The sequence below is a fragment of the Mya arenaria genome, chromosome 9, assembly GCF_026914265.1.
Source record: "Mya arenaria isolate MELC-2E11 chromosome 9, ASM2691426v1".
Classification (NCBI taxonomy): domain Eukaryota; kingdom Metazoa; phylum Mollusca; class Bivalvia; order Myida; family Myidae; genus Mya; species Mya arenaria.
In genome coordinates, this window is record NC_069130.1 from 76493759 (window position 1) to 76515527 (window position 21769).

Sequence of the window (21769 nt, forward strand, 5' to 3'; positions counted from 1 at the left end):
TTTAATTTACATCTGTACCCATTTAGTGATCGTGTCCCCCTGTATGGACGCAATTGCTTTCATCTTAGTTCAATACAAAAAGTATTATTGGCATTATTTGAAATGTTTTATCCTGCATATTATATTAAGTTATTTACGAGTATTATACAACCGTTAAACATTCAAATCAATCCATCTTATATATAATTCGATATCTAATAACCACAAACACCACAGTAAGGTTACACTTTAGTGTATCTATAGTCGTTGCAGCATTGTTAGTATGTCTTCACAATTTATTTGAATAATATCCAGCAGACTGCTAAAAGGCAATTATGAGTTGCTTCCCAAAAGGTCATAAATGAGCACTACATGGTACTTGCATGGCTAGGCATGTACGCCTTACTTTTGCTGTTACATTCGTTAACATGCATATTGTCATCGACTGTTTCGTTTTTTGAATTGGAATCAGATTGTCAGGTGATTCAGATTCGAATAGAACATAAGATGACCAATCGGCCTTACACAGTTATGTGTTGCCATGTGTTGTTTTTAGTAAAATCGAACACAAGAGATACGAGCACATATAAAGTAGCTTTTCGTTTAAAAAAGAATAACTGTTATAGTTTTTATAATAATGGTGTTGAAAAGGTTTACCCATGTTTGAGCTGACCACAACAATCTAAATAATATCTAAGTCCGTTCAAACGCAGCGTGTCTAGACTTTTGAGAGTATTTTGCTAAGTTGTTTGAAGCCAAGGCGACCAATGCCTAGCAACGGAACGACAGCTCCGATTTTTCAAGGTCACTTGAGCTGTAGGCCTTAGTTGTTGTCAAACAACAATTGCAATCATTCTAAATATTTCTTTCAGTTTCGCATGTACTGCTACTGTTTTCCATGTACAAACGATAGCTTCATTACTAACTGCGTACAAAACGGTTATCGTAAAAAACTAGGAGGTCCTGGCTATTCCTATATAGGAATCTGGCTACAGGAGGGACGGGAGAGCATCGGGGTCAGAAATGTATGGTCAACTTGACAATGTGGTTCTAACATGTTGATAAAAGTAACTGTTATTGAGAAATTCAAATAAAATGTTTTTGTGGATGCAATGGTTTTCGCCCCTCAAATTAACTAATATCTTCTACTGGGCCATATTCACTTTCGTCTTGTTTCTAGGTTTAAGACTCAGATTAAAAAAAGAGAATTTTAAATTTGATTGATTATTTTTACCAAAATGTGTAAATAATAGTTGGAGTAAATAATATGCATATATTAAAGCAGCATATATGGCCATTTTTGCTCATTAAATAATAATTGTAGAATAACATGAAGCATTTAAATTGAGATTGTTGACTCAATGTGCAAGTGAAAACTGACCCTTGTAGTATATTTAAATTCCCAATTTTGATGATTAAACAGTTACTTACTTATTATTTATTACAATAAAGTTTCGTATACAATAATGAAAATACCTTATACGACTGTGATTCTGATTCTCGGGATTGAGAGATTTTATCTTTAGATTATTGTATAGCTTGTGTTCTGCTCAAGCATTTGCAGCAAATCCTTGAAATTAATATAAATGACTTTGAGAAAAAAGTCATTTTATCCTGCGTTTGGTATCATTCCCTTATAATAACAGAAACCCCATACTTTTTCAGTATTTAAAACAATAAGCTATACGAACCCCTGCATAACATATAAAGTATATTTTTTATTCCTGCTGCGTCACTCTTGATGCAAATGACTATTTGCGTGATGTATCTTCGTTAAACAAGATCCACGGTTTGGCTACTTGGTTTATCTTGTATTATTGTAATACGAGTCCATGGGGAAAGCGAGCAGATTTTAGAACGTATTTGTATAAATAAGACTGATTGCAGCAGCATTTTTTGAATTTACATTAAAAATGAAATTTGCATACTTTCACCAAAAGTATAGTGCTCATGGAAATACAATTCTACAGTCGTTATATTTAATTCTGTTTCTAAATGCATAAACATCTATCATAAGTTAGACATCTTCGGAATCGTGTATATTATTGGTTCTCAATAATATACAACCACATATGAGACATTGAAATGTTGCGCATTTAACTATTATTAGCAATGACTGGTATCAATCAAGCCGAGACTGAAACAATTCCAGAAAGTTTTATTGATCCCAAATTACATCCAAACTATTACAACCCTACCTTGGATGTATTATGTGAGCACTAAAATCTTTATCTTGGATGTAATTTGCAGTATGTCAATTCAGACATTGGAATAGATTATGGGTGTGCCGTTTGTTTTAAATTTCAGATTCATACATCAAAATATGAATCCCATTCAACGATTTTACCGAGTAAAGGTCCTTCAAATATGTCATCGATTACGCCAATCAAATCGTTTATGCACGCTCCCATCTATAGCAAATGTCCACAAAACTTTGTAAATACTTTGTTATGACATGGATTTTCGTATTTGTTGATTTCGCTTGTTAATCTATCAGTTAGGTATGACCATAAATAAACTTTATACAAAAATTAGTATCGTAGACAAGATTCTTCGAAGTGCTTCAGGAATGTTCTTTGAAGCCAACTTTAGGAAACTTTTGTTACTAAGGAAAGATGTGGTCATTTAAGTGGTTACGATAGACTTTTTTTTATAACGATTGTGAAACAATTTGTCAGCATTATCCTTATCACGATATATAGCTAAAAGCAACTCATGAGTGTTCGTGTGCTGTTCGGGAGATCGGAGAAGACGGTAACAACCCACTTTTCCGACTTGGTGACAACCAACCAAACTCACATGGTCCAAGGCATGCACTCGGCTACATAAGCATATATTCTTTTTTGTATAATTTTCGATGAGTTACAACCCGTTGATGCGTTTATATAAATAATGTTTTTCACAAAAGTTGAGATGCATACATTAAACGTGTATCTCAATCCTATGGCGGTGTAGCGGTACACTGAGATTTCTCCAATTCCTAAATCATATACTCACACATTTAAGGTAACCTTGTTAACAAGTCAAAATAAGTGCTTTATAATGGGAGACATTGTATATCAAATGTGAATATATTAATGGAATAGGATTATATAACGTCCATGTATCTACTTGTTGCCAATAACGTTTCTTAAACATTCCCGCGGTTATGCTTCCTCTGTTGGCATTAATCTCAATATGCAAGCTTCGTGACACGTTAAAAAGAGCAACGCAATGAATTTCCTGGACAAAACTTGATCGAATGTCTAATACAACTTTATTTCAGCATTATCTTTCCCATTTCTCGCGTGATTGAAATCTTTTTTCCGCACTTCAGGACAGTTCTAAAAGGTTGACGGCCTCGTTTGGCAGCCATGATTATTGAATAGAGACAAATTTAATCCAGAGATGCAGAATCTGGTTATTGGTTTTGAAATAAATGACGTCTTGTTGCCATGACAATGGTTTTTCGAGTCTCTCGTTGCGTTGGTGGTCGTGATAGTAGGCAGAAGCCCCCAAAAGGCTGCATGTAAACGTAAGAATACATACATTTCAAATTAAATAAATCGTTTATCAATACATTTTAACCAACAATCTGGTTATATATTAATTTTGCTATTGTATTAATTATTAAAACAAAACTAGGAGAAGCATTTGGTCTCCAGATTTTAGCTTTTTGTAGCATCAAACGTATCAGCCAAACATGCCTCGACACTGAGCATGTCATTTTTGTATCGGACAATGGTCAATGACAATGACGTATTGGTTAAGTAATTATTCTCATCGGTACCAACTATCATCATGTTTTAAATAAATATGTAGCTGATTTTAAAATCGTTGCTTCTTAGCATGTTTAACTTGCTCATTAGTGCCACGAAATGCAGGTCATACATCATTGAATATTAGATTTGTTGCGGATTCCAAGCAAGCAAACTCAGATAGCCTATGACATGCAATTGGTGAGTTACTATATACAGATAATCACAAGGTTCGCGGTTTCCCCAGAATTGGTTACATACTTTTCATGCAGCCCTCAGTTTTTGTCAGCAATGCCAGCCATTATCGTCTCCATTTCTTGCGTGATTAAAGTCCCTTAGCGCTCTGAATCAGTCCTAAAGGATTGGCGACCTCGTTTGAATACTATGATAAATGATCAGACCACAATTTAATTCAGAGGAGCCATAGAGCAGCGTCTGGCTACAAACTCAGTATGCAAATGACGTCTGGTTGCCATAGCAATGGTTGTTACCGAGTCATTCGTGGACAAGATTTACCAATTATGGCTGTATTGCGTCATTAGTCGGGACAACCCGAGAAGGGCCAAGAAGGCTATGACATGACTGTTGTAATTTAGGGAAAACAATTTTCTGTCCATATAGTTTGTAGATAAGTATTTATTAAAAATGTGTCATCTCGTCATAGTTCAGCTACAATATTATAAGTTATCGGTATTGTTGACAATTAAACTTTATTATATATTAAATATTGATAAAGTGATAAGATCATGCCAAACGTTTTTCGTGGAATCTCTTTTGTAATATTAGGACGCAGATGTTGGCACATGGGTGGTTGGATTTGATTAAATATTGATTCACATATGGGTTCCTTCAGTGTAATCGGTATTGGTGGGCAATGTCATACTGATGAGACCGCGCACACATGAATACGTTAGACTAATAGTTGTCTTTGAATGACTTTTCGTACATACATGTATATCACTGTTGCTCCAGCTTGATTCCTTCGTTTACAGGCGATCCGCTCGTTAAGTACTTAAATTTATTTATCAGTTTATATGTTTATTTTTATTTATTTATTTTATTTTATTTTACTTTTTTTTTTAAATATTTATTTTTTTATTTATTTTTTTGGTGGTGGTGGGGGGGGGGTCTTCATTGTTTTCAAGCTGATGCGTGCTCTGATGAGGTTTATATTTTGATTTAGAAATCATTGATAAACGATGGGAAAAGTGTGAGGTTATTGCCATCCCATCATGGTTAATATGCATGAGTCTATAGTTAATTACCGTTTTGGCCCTTTGAATTTTCGACTGTTGGGCTTGTCCCTGTATTTTTTTTATTGTATTATTCAATTACAAACGGTGGTAATTGTGAATATTTTGTTCAAACTTAGAGCAGAATGTTCCACTTTCTTTTAGATATATCACAGACCAATTAACCTATATGGTTTATAAGTCCGTGGATATATCATGTTTTCGCTAAATGCGTTTTTTTAACTTCTTGATCAATGTAGCGTTGCATAAACACAATTATACACATATACCGCATATCCATATAACGCAAACATATATTTTCATATGATTGTATTTCATAATGTACTATAAATCATTTTCAATACTGGTGTTTTTTGCAAGAAAAAGTATTTTACAGTCATTCACCTAAATAAACAAGCACTCCCTTGCCATCTCAGAAAAAAAGATTCCTCCCGTGCAGCATTGGAAAAAAGATAGTTACTAAACGAGCACGGTTTCTTTCGCCGATAATACATGCTGAATTATCTACCCACAAAAGTGAAATCATCCAATGCAAACGAAGGAATCTTTTTTTCTGAGACGGCAAGGGAGTGCTTGTTTATTTCAGTGAATGACTGTAAAATACTTTCTCTTGCAAATTTTGAGCTACGGAGTGATTTTTTCTCGACATGAATAGCCCCGCCTCCTTTTCCCTATAAAGACACCCATCTGAAAATATGTAAACACAATCGTTAGATTTTTGCCTTATAATACCTGGAAATACAAAATTAGAATTACGACGACCATTTGCTATCAAGTATTAATTAATTAGACACTAAATGAACCTTAAAGTCCGCGAAGCTGTGTGGTAGTAGGTCATACTTTAAAAAGATCGAAAATGATATAAATGCAGTTAATTGTTAATTTTTATGTTATGAAATTGCTACAGTTTTTTCACAATTCGTTTCCTACTAAATTACTATTCATGAGCACCACAACATATTCATTGGCACCACAACGTTCAGAATATCGAGCATAGTGCAGCAGGTAAAACAAAAGGTTGCCGCGTTACAAATTTTAGAACTTTATTTAATAAAGTTCAAAAAGTTGTAACGCGGCAACCTTTTGTCAATAAAAAAGCCACACATATGTAAAGAAAATGCTTAAACCTAAGGTACGAGAACAATTCTTACGAAAATCGATTTTTACGTTGTCAACATTAACGTCTAGCAAGTTACGCAAGTTCTAGACGATCAGATATTAAATTTTATTCAGAACTTTTACATTTAGAACAACTAATGGTCATTCCTATGTGGAACTACATCCTCCATTTTTTAAATTTACTCAAATAAACCTCTAAAAATGAAAAATAAGAAACCATACTCATTGTTTACATCCATATTCCACTCATTGGCACTATAACGGAAGACGCGTTGGAGCATTTTCAACACATAACAAAATGTTATGGCTCCAATGATTACCCGTCGTGTATTTTGTCAACTTTATCCGAGGCAAAAAAAACCATACACATACTTGAAATATTGTATTTTAGATAATGCATGTACGAGCCTGCTTTATAGAATACAAGTCTGTTCAAAGGCAACATATAACTCATCCGGAAATAAATCATGGAAGCAAATTAGCTTATTAAAAGTATATACTTCACCCGTTCTGTCTTCTGAAATCTAACTTCCAGATTATCAAACACAGTTCTAGATTGTCGAGACATTTCCCAACATCGTTTTCATCGAGAACACGTGCATGTCTTCTACTGGAGATGTCCGGTTTCTTCTCGAAGCATTCCCGCAGTTCCGGCTTACGTGTGAGCAGTTGTCATCTGTGATCGTCCTATCGAGCCTTGGAAAAATGTAATTTGTGTTGATGTTTTTCATTTGTTTAATACTGGAAAGTAGTGTTGTGCCGATGATCGATTATAATCGACAATTGATCGGAAAGGCCTGCGTCGGCGACAAGCGATAGTGAAATTTGAACAATCGATTATAGAAACAAGGGACAAAACCGCTACCGACTAATTTTCTTTTTACTGGTTAATGCTAGTTAATGTTGAAATGTTAAAGTGTTACTATGTTAAGTTATCTAGTCATAATTTTATCAAGTCAGTATGTCACAACAGTACCTTATTACAAAGTTTCTTTGCAATTTAACTGCTAAAGAGTTAGTTTTCAACTTCTCATTTTTGTGGTTTGAAAGTGATTTTTAAAACACGTTACCGTTTACTTCTACCATCTAAGAATTTAGTTTTCTCAGTTTTCTAAAAGGTTATGTTCTGTAAAACATAAAGAATATTCAACTGCTTGTTGTTCTTGTTAAAGAATAATTATTAAAAAGCAATTGATATCTTTATTTGTGTTTATTTTAAACATGTATACTAAATGTAAGACAAAAAATAGAGCCTGTGGTCTCATGTCCTATAATAGTAACTTATAAACACTAGAAATGGATAGTTGCGTTCTAAATAAATAATGTAATTTAAATGTACAAACAATATTGTAAGAGAATTTTTAACTGGTGCATGCACTGTATATGTATGCTTAAAATATCATGACCAAACATAATTAAATAATGATTAAATCGATTAATAATCGATCATTGATCGATTTCAGAAACCGATTATCGATAGTAATTTTTCTGTCCGATTCCCAACGCTACTGGAAAGTCACGCCTACATTTTTTTTCGTTTGAAATATTTTACCTTTCATGTTTTGAGAAGAGATATTAACCAAACGTTTTTCGTTTAAAAAAGGTTAATCAGGTATAGTTGATTTTCGTAGTTTGTGATGGACTCCCGGTGAGCGCTCACGCCGTATAAGATTACGTCATCGGCCAATATATTGCGCAGACAGCAGACTTTTGCACCAAGTTTAGTCTAACAGCTGGCACTACATAAGGACCTGCAATGTGAAACCAAACGTTCTAGAGCATTGGACTGTGAATCAGACAACCCGGGTTCGATTCCCGGGCGGACCAGGTGACTTCTGTTGTGATTGGTTATGAAATCCTTTCTACGACCATTTGCACTGTACCACTGCCTTGGCATGTACAGAAGTTGTCAGTTCCTTGCAGAGGTGAAGGCACCTAGTACTGGTAAACCGCCAGATGGTCTGCCCAGGATAGGTGTGCAGTGGTTGAATTGTCACTCTGGGACCCTTCAATGTGCTCACGCCGGGACCCAGAGTATAAACTACTAACACCACCACCACCAAACGTTCATAACTTTATATTTTGATTTGATCTGGAAGGAATAACGGGTGAAATAAGGCTTATTGTGAGTGTTTATCATTTCAAAAGTTGTTTGAATACTAACAACATTGTGCGCAACAACCGCAATGTTCAGAAGGAAGCATGAGCAATACCATTTTTCGAAACTTTGAAATACATTTATATATACATGAACGTTGCAAATAAAAAGAATTTTGAATAAGAAAGTAGTAGAAGAACACAGAAATATATTTTTAGGTCGGCATGAGGATTCGATCCCGGGACCTCTGTGTATATCTGATAGGTAATTTCAAATATAAAAAGAAAAGCATGGATTCAGTGTTATCAACAATTATTAACATTTTAGCAACTCAAATTAAGCAGGGCTGCTGATATCTGTAGATTGTGTTAGGCTTTTGGCATCGTTGCTCATCGTCATCAATATATGATGAACTATTCTAAAGAACTTCGATTTTGGAGGTTTTTTATCGATATTTTAAGGTTGAAGTCAACATTATGGTCACCTTTTGAAAATGTTTACAAAAGAAAAGAAAAGAGTACGACAATGATGCCCATTACGCCTCGGTCCATATAAACCTTCGTTGGCTTACCGGCCGGTCCTTATAATGTCATATGGCCCTCAGTGGTGTGTTATATTTCTTAAATATAGTTTAGCTAAATGATGAATATTCGCAAGACATGCGCGCATTATAAGCTGGTGCAAAAAGTGTATTCATTAACTAGTTTGAATTTACTGCAAAACAAAAATGCATGTGATTTGTGTTCAGATGAAAAGAAAATTACCGAGTTTAACTGGGATATATCTAGCCACGTAGCTTTTTATTAAGGCAACATATTTAAAAAGGCTAATATATTATCATCTGTACCACGAAATATATGTTTTTGTTTATTTTGATCATTCAAGTGAAATAAGTTAAGCACGATAATGCATCAATCTATTATTTGTTTTGAGTCTACCTATATTGTGCGTCTTTGATGCATATAGATTTAATTTCTTTTTAAAAGTAATTGCATACTCCGTTACACAAACTCGTGTATGAACAATTGTTGTTGTGTTTATTTTAACTAAGAAAACACGTTTAAGACATTACACATACATGTAGATTATCTGATATTTTTTAATTTATTTGGAAATTTGTATTAAAATAACAAAAAATAAGATAAAAGATATTTCTAAACTTCAGACATTACACATTAAAATCATACACAGATGGGTAGCAATCGGCAATATGTATTATGTATATCTACTATATCAAACACGATGATACAGATCTAAATCTAACTAAGCAAGAGTGTTCACGTGGGTCCGTAGACGCGCGCGCACGTGTGTGTGTGTGTGTCGGGCGGGGTCCTCGGGGCAAGTTTTAATTTTTGGAGCAAGTGCACAGACAGAATATAACCCTGGTTAGGGCTACCTTGGTTCTATTACGTGTACCAGTGAATAGCATTGTCACGCGGGGCATCCATTTAACGTCCCTACCGGAATTAGTATTTTAGTGGTGCGGTAGGCCGGATTCCAACTTGCGACCCCTGGATCGACAATGTTACCACTGTGTTACCACTAGACAACGGATCCGCCACAATGCCATGTATATCTGGAAGCTACTTTATCAGATAAATTGGAGGAAAAAATACAAACATAACTCTAAAACACAAGCCATCTGTTTTGCTGCGGCACTTGTCTGCCTTAACACTTTCATGAGGTCATACTTTTGAGATATGACTTACCCCGTCGCAGCACTGAATAAAGACCGTTCGGCCTAAGCATGCCCATTTGAATGGTCATGCACTGTTGAATTGCTAGCAAGCATAATGGAAAGGGTCAACTGGACGGTTAGCCACATCTAGGCATACCCGGAAAGCCTTGCGCAATATTTTCACAAGGGTAACCGTCCAGGCGCGTAGCGGACTACATGCGCAAATATTTACATGTCAACGTTTTTGTCATACCAAACCCCCGCATTTGAAATAAAAACCGAAGGGGATAGGGGGTGAAAGGGTTAACATGCTGTCCGTCATCGATCTGCTTAATCCCAAAATCATCGGGCCCTAGCTACGCGCCTGTCGTCATTCAAAATTACTAAGGAAGTCAACAACCGCTAACTTGATTTTCATTAGGTGTCACTAATTTGTATCATAAGTTGGTCATCTAACTGCACCCAACTTAACCGTAATATCATCAAAATGGACCGGAATCAGCCTCTGATGAATGAACATGTGGTATGCCGGTCGAGAATTGCGTACAAAGACGGGGACATTCTCGCATATCGCATGTTTTTTTTTTACTTTCTCCGTATAACAATTTTGGAATAATCTCCCTTACAGTGTGTATTTAACGTGATATGATTCATATCACTCTTTTTTTTGGTCATATCTAGAAAACCAATAAATTATGGTCTTCCTCGGGATACATCTCACAAGTCTGCCAAATTCCCCGTCAGTCGACCACTGATACAGAATGCCGCGCAAAACCTCTGGAATGTGACCACAACAGCGCTAATTAATGGCATGTAGAAACAGACTATAGACTGTAGGTGGTAGCTCGAGACGACACACGAGTCCTGACGTCATAGACTAGACGGCTACAATGCAAATGTGTAGTCTCCAATTAGCACCAAACTGACCACCGTCTGTGTGCTCTCGACTTGTTTTCTGCCATTAATTTTCAAAACAAACACAATCCTTTGGATTTCTTATTTTTTACACACCATTATAAAAAGGATAAACATGCTTGAGTAGTTGCATTTTGCATTAAATCTTCAATTCTTCATAAATTATTGAGCGACTGGGGGTAAAAGATAACAGCCATTCATTCTCGCAATACACTTACAAGTTTAACATTCCAATAACGTTATTTTAATAACTGGGTTTAAAAAAGAGAAATTTCTTTATACGGCTAGTGCGATGACCACAAAATATGTTAACAGACATCAATAGATATTCTGAAAAATGACAGAAAAACAAGCCAAGGTCGTGCTCGCCAAGAGGCTTTCAGTAAATGTAACAGCGAGTCGTGTTATCCAATCAGTAGACGTCTAGCACTGCTGTATTTTGACTTCATGTGTAGTGTGCAGTAGCTCTCATTTTGATAACAAAATGTCGGAATTCGGACGGTTTAATCGACATAAATGTGGAGTGTAAGACATTTTAATGGAAAACGCGCCTCAATCTGTGAGCCCGCATATTCAGCGGGTTCTAAAAAGTTTTCAAACTTCGGCTAATCGGACGTTACAGGGTCCTGGAGTGGTTAATTTGCCGAATGCACATGATCGAGTTCAGGCTCAGCAAATGGCGAAACTTTCTAGTGAGGAATACACACGTAAAGCGTTTGAGGTTCAAAGTAATATGAGTAAGGAATTTGAGTACATGTACCAATTAAAGTGTCGCGTTCAGCAAATACCTGTGTTTACACCTGCGGATAGTGGCAGCAGCGAGAAGTCGGAGACTTTGTTGGAAAATGAGAAGATAGCATGCTTTTTAGTAGGGGGTGAGAAAAGATTATGTCTCCCACAGATTTTAAACACAGTGCTAAAGCATTCTGAACTTTCAGAAATTAACACAGCGTGCGATGATCTACACATATTTTGCTCGCGATGTCAGCCAGAGCAGTTGGAAATTCTAAAGCGGTCAGGGGACTTACCGATGACCGCCCCAAGTTGTGGACTGATTACAAAAACAGACGCTGAGCGCCTGTGTAACGCTCTCCTTCGTTCAACGGAAGAACCACCTCTGTCCCATCCCTCTCCTAACAGCTTCAAAGTGTATCATGAGTGCTTTGGCAAATGTAAAGGGAATTTTAATACGGATGCTTATACGTCCCCTCATGCTAACTGTATTCAGTGCACCGACTGTGGAAGATGGCTTACTCCACAACAGTTTGTGCGTCATTCACATAAATCTCTGGAAAACCGAACATGCCATTGGGGCTTTGACTCAGCCAATTGGCGACATTATGTTCTCTTGGCGAAACATCAGCCTGGAATTGACAAATTGCAAGAAGTGCTTGAGTCGATAAAGGCTCGATTTGATGGCTCCAACAAATATAAAAGGAAACAGGTAAATATTGTGACCTTTGTCAGATGTGGCTATTACTATTTTATTTTTAAGAGCTTTGTGTGTATTGTGGTGGAAATTTACACAAAAAGCCATAATATTATGGATATCGTTATCTCTTGTAAGCATCATATTGATTTTTTGAACTCATACATGAAGCAGGGGGACTCCATAAAAATGACGGGACTCCGTAAAAAATGTTTTGAAAATTCGTAGAAAATCTTATGATTCTATTAATCGTACAGACAACAAACCGATATGGAGCCAAGGTATTATATCGAGTTCTGATGTTCAAATGAAAAAGTCTCATCACGATTTGGAGAATTAGTTATTAAATAAGTACTCTTTCTATTAAACATACAATCAAATAAGTAGGTGTGTTCATATACTTCTATCGCAACCTTGGGGAGCCTGTGTATGAAACAGTCGGTCAGGGCCATAGAAGTCCACTACCAGCTGCTGTTGCTTATTTCTTAGGGGTGATAGGATTTAAATTCAAGATCCAATCGGAGGTACATGTACTAATTAATCCAAAGGCCGTCAAATGTCAACTTTTTAGCACACAATTATTCTGAAGGATCTTTTACTTCCCCAAGGTTTTTACAAACAAACTGTAACCTATAGGATAAAAAACGCTGGTTATGCAAGTTTTGAAAAGACAAGATTTTAAGGATTTGCATAACTGTTTAAATGCTAATACCTCCAAGATAAGCATTAATACTATTAGATATTGTTATTGTAGACAAATTGCATAACAGCATTGTTGTGAAGTATTCGTAATATGTATCTGTTATGTCAGTTAATGCACTATGAATGAGATGATTTCACAGATTTATTTCCAGTCTTCCAATTAGAGCGTCTGACACATATTTAGTGTATGTTCTTCTTTATATAATTGGTCATGGTGCTAAAATTAGGAATTATAGTTGGGTCTTAAGGTCTCTGCCTTGGGAACTGTAAATTGAATAAGAAATATGGTAAATTGGAGATTTCACATTTCTGAAGTTGAACCCCTATGTATGTAAGCTTAATTGCTCTTGTGCATCATTACAAAATGGGTTAGTACTTGTATATAATAAAAATAGAACTGGGCATAGGTATGGAGTTAACTTTTAAAGAGATGTTTTCGCTTATTTTTCAATTTTTCATGCACTGATTATGTTATTAAATTTTAAGAACTGTATAACTAATTGATATATTATTTTTTTTTGCTTAATTAAAGCATTTGCGCATGGCTTGCTTTATGGTTCAAACTAATGCTTTGCAAAAAACATCATAAAATTAATATTTATTGCGTCTCTGTCAGACCTTATCCGAGTTAAAATCTGTCATTTCATGGTCTAATGTTTTGTTTTGCCTTCCTTTCAATATATTTATCAAAATGTTGAAAGTGCTTGATACCTCAGGCATTTTAATGTTATGATGTTGTTACACCATAAAATAACAACGATTGTGCATAAAAAGTATTTATCACTGGGGTCAATCAGTGTAGACTTTGGTACACACCTTAGGTCTGGTATTTTGTGAACCTTTGACAGCCCAGCCATAACTAATATAGATCACATGGTGGCATGATAGAGGTATTTTTTGTGTACAGTTTGTCTGAAATGAATGCTGTTAAGACAGGTTTTCTTATCTTGCAAGATTCTTGAGATAGAAAATGTGAAGGCCAATGTGATATTAGAGAACAAGGTGGTTGTTATGGCCTGACCATGGCATTGACATTTTGAGACACAAAAGCATTAAAATTTTGACTGAACATGATTGCCAGTATTTATCAGTAACACCTGATTTAAGGAATTTACCTGTAGCATAGTATGTTAAATAACAGGATTTTAAACTGTCTGTAAAAACTTCTTTTCATTTTATTAAATAAACCATAACATAATATATATTAGTTTGATAAGTTAGCAATATTTGCACATTATGTACTTTCTTTGAAATACAGTTAAGTCTAGCTTTCAAAAGAAAAACAAATCCGGAAATTAGCCTGCTTATTCCCCCTAATGTCCCTCACACATACATGTACTTCACCAGCCGTTTCATTGATTTCCTGACTAAGTGCACTGCCCTGGAGGTGCCTCAACTGACCGACTTAGTAGCTATTAATACAGTAGACTGATTCAGTATAAATGAGTATGATCATCAGATGAAATACCTAGACCCTGTAAAACTCATTAACTTGGTAACATAGTTGTGGGTTCTTTGTCCTATAAATTGTATGAACATAATAATGTTCATTTGTGATTATTTGGTAGGTGTGCAGGTCATGTTTTTGTATTTAAGATGGAAAGAAGAACAAGTTTTGTTTATTGATATTCATAATTAGGTTATTATTGAATATTTAATGCCTGTTACTTTGTAGGCATCGTTTAAACTTGCATATATTTAAAACTCTGTAATCATGGTAGCTAACTATGGTCAGAGATTGCATTCTCTGTCATTGAAAACTTCTGAATAGTATTTATTGTGAATTGGTTCCATGGGAATTATTTTGCACATGGCCCTTATGTTGGTTTAGGTGTGCAGCATTACACAAAGGCTTATTGCTATTATAAGTACCAGTATGTAAACTACTTATATAGTAGTACTGTATTGTTTTAACTTATGTTGGCCTCCTATGGACATACACCTTTATTGACCAGTGTCCAGAAAGGCAGAATGACCAGTGGTTTTTGAGTGTCATGGCGCCCAGGGCAGGATTAGTCCACATAAGAATACAATGCCTCTGTATTGACTGACTGGACATCCATTGACAAAATGGGAGTGGACATTTCATTAATGATTTCTCTCAATGACACTGGACAAAATAAGTGTTATTACTATTAGTTAAAGATTACACACCTTTTAGTTCATTTCAGAGGTCTTAATTCTGTCCCTCCTTTATGACATACCATTTCATAAGACTGAAATTGTTTTTTTTGGTATGTGTACAGTGTTGTCAGAGTCTGCTTTCAGAGAATGCAAGACACAAGAGAGTGATACATGCTACATATAGCATTATTTGCTACATGAATGCATACTCGCAAAATCACTTATTTTTTATACGCAAGGCAGCGGGTTTCACCTTCACATGTACCATAAAATAGAAATTAAACAGCTCCCTTTTTCAGCCTATTGGTCTCAGGTTGCTTGGATACAACAACTCCGGTTTAATTGATTTTTCAGTCAGATACATGTTAATTCACTTAGGCTTCTTAAGAACATAAGTATCTGTAGTTCATCAAAGTCATTATCCTTTTTATTGAACACTGTAACTTGAACTTTGGCTTACAATTTCGTTAGTAAATATAGTTCTCTTTATAAAATACAACTTGGGTCAAGTGCATGAGTTGTTGATACAAGTAAATACAATCCTTTTAGTTGTCACCGATACATTTTGTTGTCTATCAATGCATGATACATCATCAATTCTCTTGATAACATCAGTTTAATTAAATGCGTTGTTGGCTTGATCATGCTGGTGATGGAAGTTCATAAAAAAATGTTTTTGGTTTTTAATAGGGAAAACAGAGGACATTCAGGGCTGATTGTTCTGGATTTTGTTAAAGTCAACACCATTGTTAACAGAATTGTAGCTGAACTATTTTATGATGTGCTGATATTTTCAAATATATCCAGCATAGCTGAATCAGTTGACATCACATGTGTGTCAATGAGAATTTCAGGGTTTTAAAGATTCAATAGTTAACAACGATCCAGGTTGTTCACTTTATAAATTTACAATATTCTGAACAATCGACCCAGAGTTCTCTTGCTGAGCATCAAACAGTACCACACTGTATTATCTGATTCCATATTTAATAAGTAAATCATGTAAGCAGTCTTGTGGGGACAGGTACCAGTGCCCTTTTGAATAAAGGGGAAATTAGACAATATTAAGGTAGTGAAACAATAGGTGGTGCCTGGCATACATTTTAAGTGGTCTAAAATATCTAGTCAAGTCTCAGATTTAAGACCAGTGGTAACAGAATATATAAATGATAAAGCAAAAAGGATTCATTTGAGGACATAATATAAACACCTTATTAGTATGTTAATTAAACCACATAGATCTGAAAGTCATAAAAAGTAAAATATTGACAAACAGAACATGGCACTGACTTGTTAATTTGTCTTACAGTGTTTCAGGGCCAAAGATTGAGATAGTATGTTGCCTTTTTTTTTAAACCAACAAATGTAACAACAAGTAACTGTCCAGAATTTCAGCATTCAGTATACTACAGGAGCAGGTTTATGTGGAAGTGATATCAGCAGGTGGGCTGTTAACAAAATGGCAAATGTTGTGATCATAGCAAAGGAATTTGCTTCTTTTTTTGTAATATTTTTGAGTTTGTTTAAGCTCTGTTCAAGTTTCTGAATCAAACAAAGTTATATTGTAACCTACCGAAAGGACCAATTGTGCATCTATTCAGGCATGTGTTGTTTAACAATATTATCAGTAAACTTTATAATTTAATATACAGTATAAAATGTTCAGCCACAAATTAAATATTCATATTATAAGGGAATAAGGTATATAAGTATTGTACATGTACTTTAAGCCAGAGCCACCTTGATGAGGTATGCCAACATGGTCTAAGTGACCAAGGTGACTGGTGGTCAAGCGGTCATTTACTGGCCAATTGTAAGTACTTGACCACACCAAAGAGACTGTTATGACTGTGTCTACCTTTGATAATGATCAATAGTATTGACTCTTATCCCTGATATAGCAAAATGGCAATTTCCCTTTCAAAATTGCTGTAACTGGCAATATTAATTTGGGTAGTTAATAAGTCTTGCTCACAGCCCACAAATTGTCAGACTGACCGCTGCACAGGGTAAATTGTCTGCTCTTAGGCTTGTTACTGGCATGTTTGTTGATAAGGGGGGTTAGAATTTAGTATTTTAATTTGACTGGACACAATCTGCAGAATAAATAATAGCTATAATGCCTACCTGCAAGGCTGTAGTAACTCATTACCATATTTGACCATATAGACATCTATGCCCTAATAGACATCCATGCCCTAATAGACTCCCTTGCCCTAATGCATCAGTCAGTTGTAACCACATTCAATTAGACATTCAATTGCCCAAAAAGACAACCTATTAAATGGATGCGCTGAGTCTTTTGCATGTACATTGTCTAATTCTGGGACTTGAACAAACTTAAACTTACTAATGTCTCTTAAAAAAATTGCAGCTAACGTTTTTGTAAACATCCTTTTGGCTGTCTTTTTTCAGCATTGCTGATGACTTATATTAAACCAGCTACCAAATTGTACCACTGTAGGTTACAAAAAACTAATGTTGTAAACAATGAAATTAACCTGCGCCGTGACATTGCATCACTATTAGGACATTTACGGTAAATAAGTTTTAGTAAGTTATTACACTTTTACAGGCACTTCATTTTTATGTGCTTAGTTTAAGCCGTAGACCTACCAGTTATAAATTGACTTAATGAGGTTAATACTTTCATCTAATTCTATTAAGACTTGATGATGAAATACTTACTTGAAATATTTCTTTTAATGTGAATGAAAAATGAAATTATTGCAGAATGATAGGTTCAAATTTGAGAAATTCCTTGGTGTTTTTGTTCTTGAATAATAAAACTAATATTCTGTAAGCCATTCCTCAAGAGTAAGTATAGAAAGCATGGCAAAGCAGGCTCACAAAATATTTTATTTATTCCTAAAAGCAACCATACAGTTTGCTGTATTCATCAATAAATTGTCACCCTGGGAGATATTTTGGAGAACAGACTTTGTTGTTATTGAGTTTCATTACTATTTATCAAGCCCACCATCCTCCTAGCATTTCCGGGTCTCTTGTCAAATTTAGACTTCCACTTCATTTTGTCTGAGGACTGTCTGACGGCTCCATTGAAACAAAATAATGAATTGTTTGATTTGTTTTCTTGTTTCCCTGGCAACTGTTTCAGGAAAACCTACTACCGCTATAAAAGCAGCAGCATATATTATTGCTTTATGGGCTACAGCTATTTGGAAAAACAGGATTTATTTCTCCAATATTGGTCTGTCTGTCTAGATGATTCTCATGGTCTGGAAGTGGCGAGACTGGAAGTCTGGTGAACCCCCCTCTCAATAAAAAACAATACAAAAATGCTGCCTTGGTAGTTTTTCACTGGCGCTGAGGGAACAGGAATGTATTTGATGGCTGTAGTCTTAAGTTGTATTGATCTTTCTCTGATGACTGACTGGGCATTTTTCATAATTTTCATTCTCTTGTGGTTGTAGGCCCTCTGATACTGTCAGATTGTTGATAGTCTGGACTCTGAGAATATAATGGTGGCAGACAATCAATACTGGCTGAAGAAGCTGTGGAGTATCACAGGGTCAATAAGTAATCAGGCTGTCGCCATTTAGGTAATGGGAAGCTGCTCAGACATGACATGAATCTGGAATCAATGGCAGAAGATAAGTCTCCACTAGCCAGACTGTATCCACTATTGTTGACAGGAGGAGCCTGATTGATCAGAATATTTGAGGCCCAGTCTGTGCCTGTCTAGAATCGCTAAATAGGGTATTGATTTCAGAAAAAATGCTGCCCATAAAGAGTTAAAATGAATTCATTGTATAGGCTTGCTGTTCATTCATCTGTGCATCACTTGTGGTTTATAGCAGTCATCGTATTCAGGCTTTCAAATAAACAATCCTGATAATGCATCAAAATTTTCAGCAATCAATTTGAGCAAGCTTGGAAAGCATTTACCAGTTCAGTGATTGTGCTGGGTTGTGCTAATTTTGACCATTGTGATAGGCTGAACAATTGACATATGTGTTATATGAGGGACAACAACCATGCATTTTACTCATTACGTACATGTGCAGGCACAATATTATCAAAGAAATTACCAACAACACAAAGAATTACTAATTCACTATGCAGAAAATGCAAACAAAAGCACTTGCAACATTAACTGACATCCTTTTTAAAAAAATAAAATATTTTTGACTTTTGGTTGTGAAAACTGAATAAACTAGTTTACTATAGAAATGTCAATACATGAACCATGACATTATGCACTGTGCCACAATGTCTGCAAAACAGTGCCACAATGTCTAAAAAACAGCAATCATAGTGCCGTGATGTCTGTCGTATTTCAGTTATATGGTAAAATCCGAGCGTGAGTGAAAGATAAGGTTGTCAAATTGAAAACAAAATCTGACTACATTTGAATTTTCTGTCATCACAATAAAAGTTAAATGCATCATTTGTTATGAGACAAATTTAAAGGTTTTGCATTATACTAGCATAATTCTAGGGCTGGGCAAGTTTTCATATGACATCCTTATATGGCCTATGGTTTGTTTAGGGTTACATCCTTTTCATGAACAATTAGGGAAGGCAGGTATTTTTTTATACTTTTAATAAGCTTTACATAAGAGCGTTATTTTGATCATTGGAGGATTGTGTAAAGCGTTCAAGGTTTCAAAATATACTTATAAAATATATAATTTTTTTATTTCATTTTTTTTTATTTATTTTTTATACCAACTGACTATAAAAACGGTAGGGTCGGCGCCTATTTTTATTTTCCTACTTTTTTCATTTTCTTTATCACAATGTTTATAGATTAACTTCTGAATACTGATTGTTCTTTTACTATTTATTATACACACATTTAGGTTAAAAAACTTATGGAAGTCTTCCTATTTGACTTGGTTAGGAAATAACCTGGGATGATTTAAGAATACCAGCGCTAGGCTAAAAGTGCTAATCTTGACTGCTGTATTGGTGAGAGAGTGGTCATAAGTCTTGCTGAATGTATGCAGGTTATTAGCTAAAAGACAATTTCCAGCATATCACAAATCCTAGCCTAAACTATGGCAGAATGGGTATAAATTTTCTAATAATCTGATAAGATCAAGTCTTTTTAAGTGGATGCAGACACTAAAGCAGTTACCCCCCTTGTAAATGACCCTGGAGCTCAAAGCATATATATATGTGAGCTCACTGTGAACTTTTGAACCTGACATGTCTTTGACCCTCAGGAATAAAAAAAAACATCTTCCCCCTTTATTACAGTGAAACTGTGTCCCATGGTGGTATGTTGACCTAAGTGGTGCTTAACTGATTGGAATATAAAGTACTTTGGCTCTTGGTGTGATATTGAACACAAATCTCCTGGAGTAATGTAATTTGTCTTGCAGACAGTAGAAGTTCATAACATTCTTGTCTCTTGGAGCTTAAGATGGGTCTGACCTTTATATGAACTCTGTTCATAATGACCAATGACCTTGGGGAAATAACTGGTGGCAAGTCTGGAGCACTTTACAATTGATATGTACTTTATGTACATTGTGAAGTTTATTTAAGGACTCTGGGCATCCCTCTGTTTTTGCAGGTGGCATATGATCGAATGTAGCTTTTTGTTGAACATAAGTAGGCATTAATTAAATCATTGTAGATAATGCACATCAATTTTCCTAAAATTTGATATATAACCAATCAACCTCATAATCAACTCTTTTGAAAAGTGTGGTAAAAAATTGTCCTTTGACCTCCAAATCTTTAAGCGCATTTTTAGCTTGACTATTCGAAGAATAAGGAGAGCTATACTACTCACCCAAGCGTCGGCGTCGGCGTCACCCCTTGGTTAAGGTTTTGCGTGCAAGCACACATAGGTTAATATCTCAGCAACTACTTGAGGTATTGCATTGAGACTTTATACAATGGTACTCAACCATCCAACCTAATTGAATAATCAAGTTTTATAACTGTGTTTTGCAAATAATGGCCCTTTATTATTACACTTAAAAATTCTGGTTAAAATTTGCGTGTAACCACATTTATGTTAATATCTCAGCACATCATGTATTGCATTGAAATCTAATCTTACAGTGATCCATGCATGTTTCGCCAAAACTTTTCAATCCTTACACTGAAAAGCGGCGGAAAAGTCGAGCGCGCTGTCTCTGTGACAGCTCTTGTTTTAATCAAAATCGGAAAACATGCAGTTGAGACTTGAATTCAAGCAACGATATGTATTAAATGTCATTAAGTTAATTCACATAGAATCCATGAGCATATATTTGGCGAGGGTTATCAGTGGCCATTTATTAATAAGAATATCGAGGTTTAACCAGGTTAGGTGTCATGTCAGTTTGACAGTCAGTCTAATGCATTTAAGCAGTGGCAGCATCATTAAAAATATGTGCATTTTCAGTCATTAAAATGTTTGCAAAGGAAATCCAATATTCATCATCATCATTAAACAAAATGTCATGCTTTTCAAAGAATCAATAATATGTTTCATTTTAATTGTCTCTTGTGCATGCCCGGTTCTAAATACAGTTCATTGGTCTTATTTTTTGTTGGAATATTCGTGCAGTGTAAATGAGTCACGCATATTAAATTGTAAAAAAAGAAGAGGATGATTATCTAAAAGCTATGAAAATGCTCATAAAAACTGGGAATCCGTGTGTTAAGGCCTTGTGATTTTACCATTGTTTACATGGTATTTTTGTGTTCACGTTTTACTGCCAGTGTAGCTTAGTCCTCAAGATATTGCCTGGTGCCAAAATTAATATTTTA

At 35.3% G+C, this 21769-nt stretch overlaps 1 protein-coding gene across 1 annotated transcript in view; it reads left to right on the forward strand.

Annotated features, from left to right (window-relative positions):
* Window positions 1–11208: 11208 nt before the first annotated feature.
* LOC128246634 (ski oncogene-like) overlaps window positions 11209–21769 on the forward strand; it is a 51324-nt gene continuing 40763 nt past the window's right edge. The window contains exon 1 of the mRNA XM_052964931.1: window positions 11209–12223. Coding sequence (XP_052820891.1) covers window positions 11318–12223 — 906 coding nt within the window. The 5' untranslated portion in view covers window positions 11209–11317. The remainder of the gene's footprint in view (window positions 12224–21769) is intronic.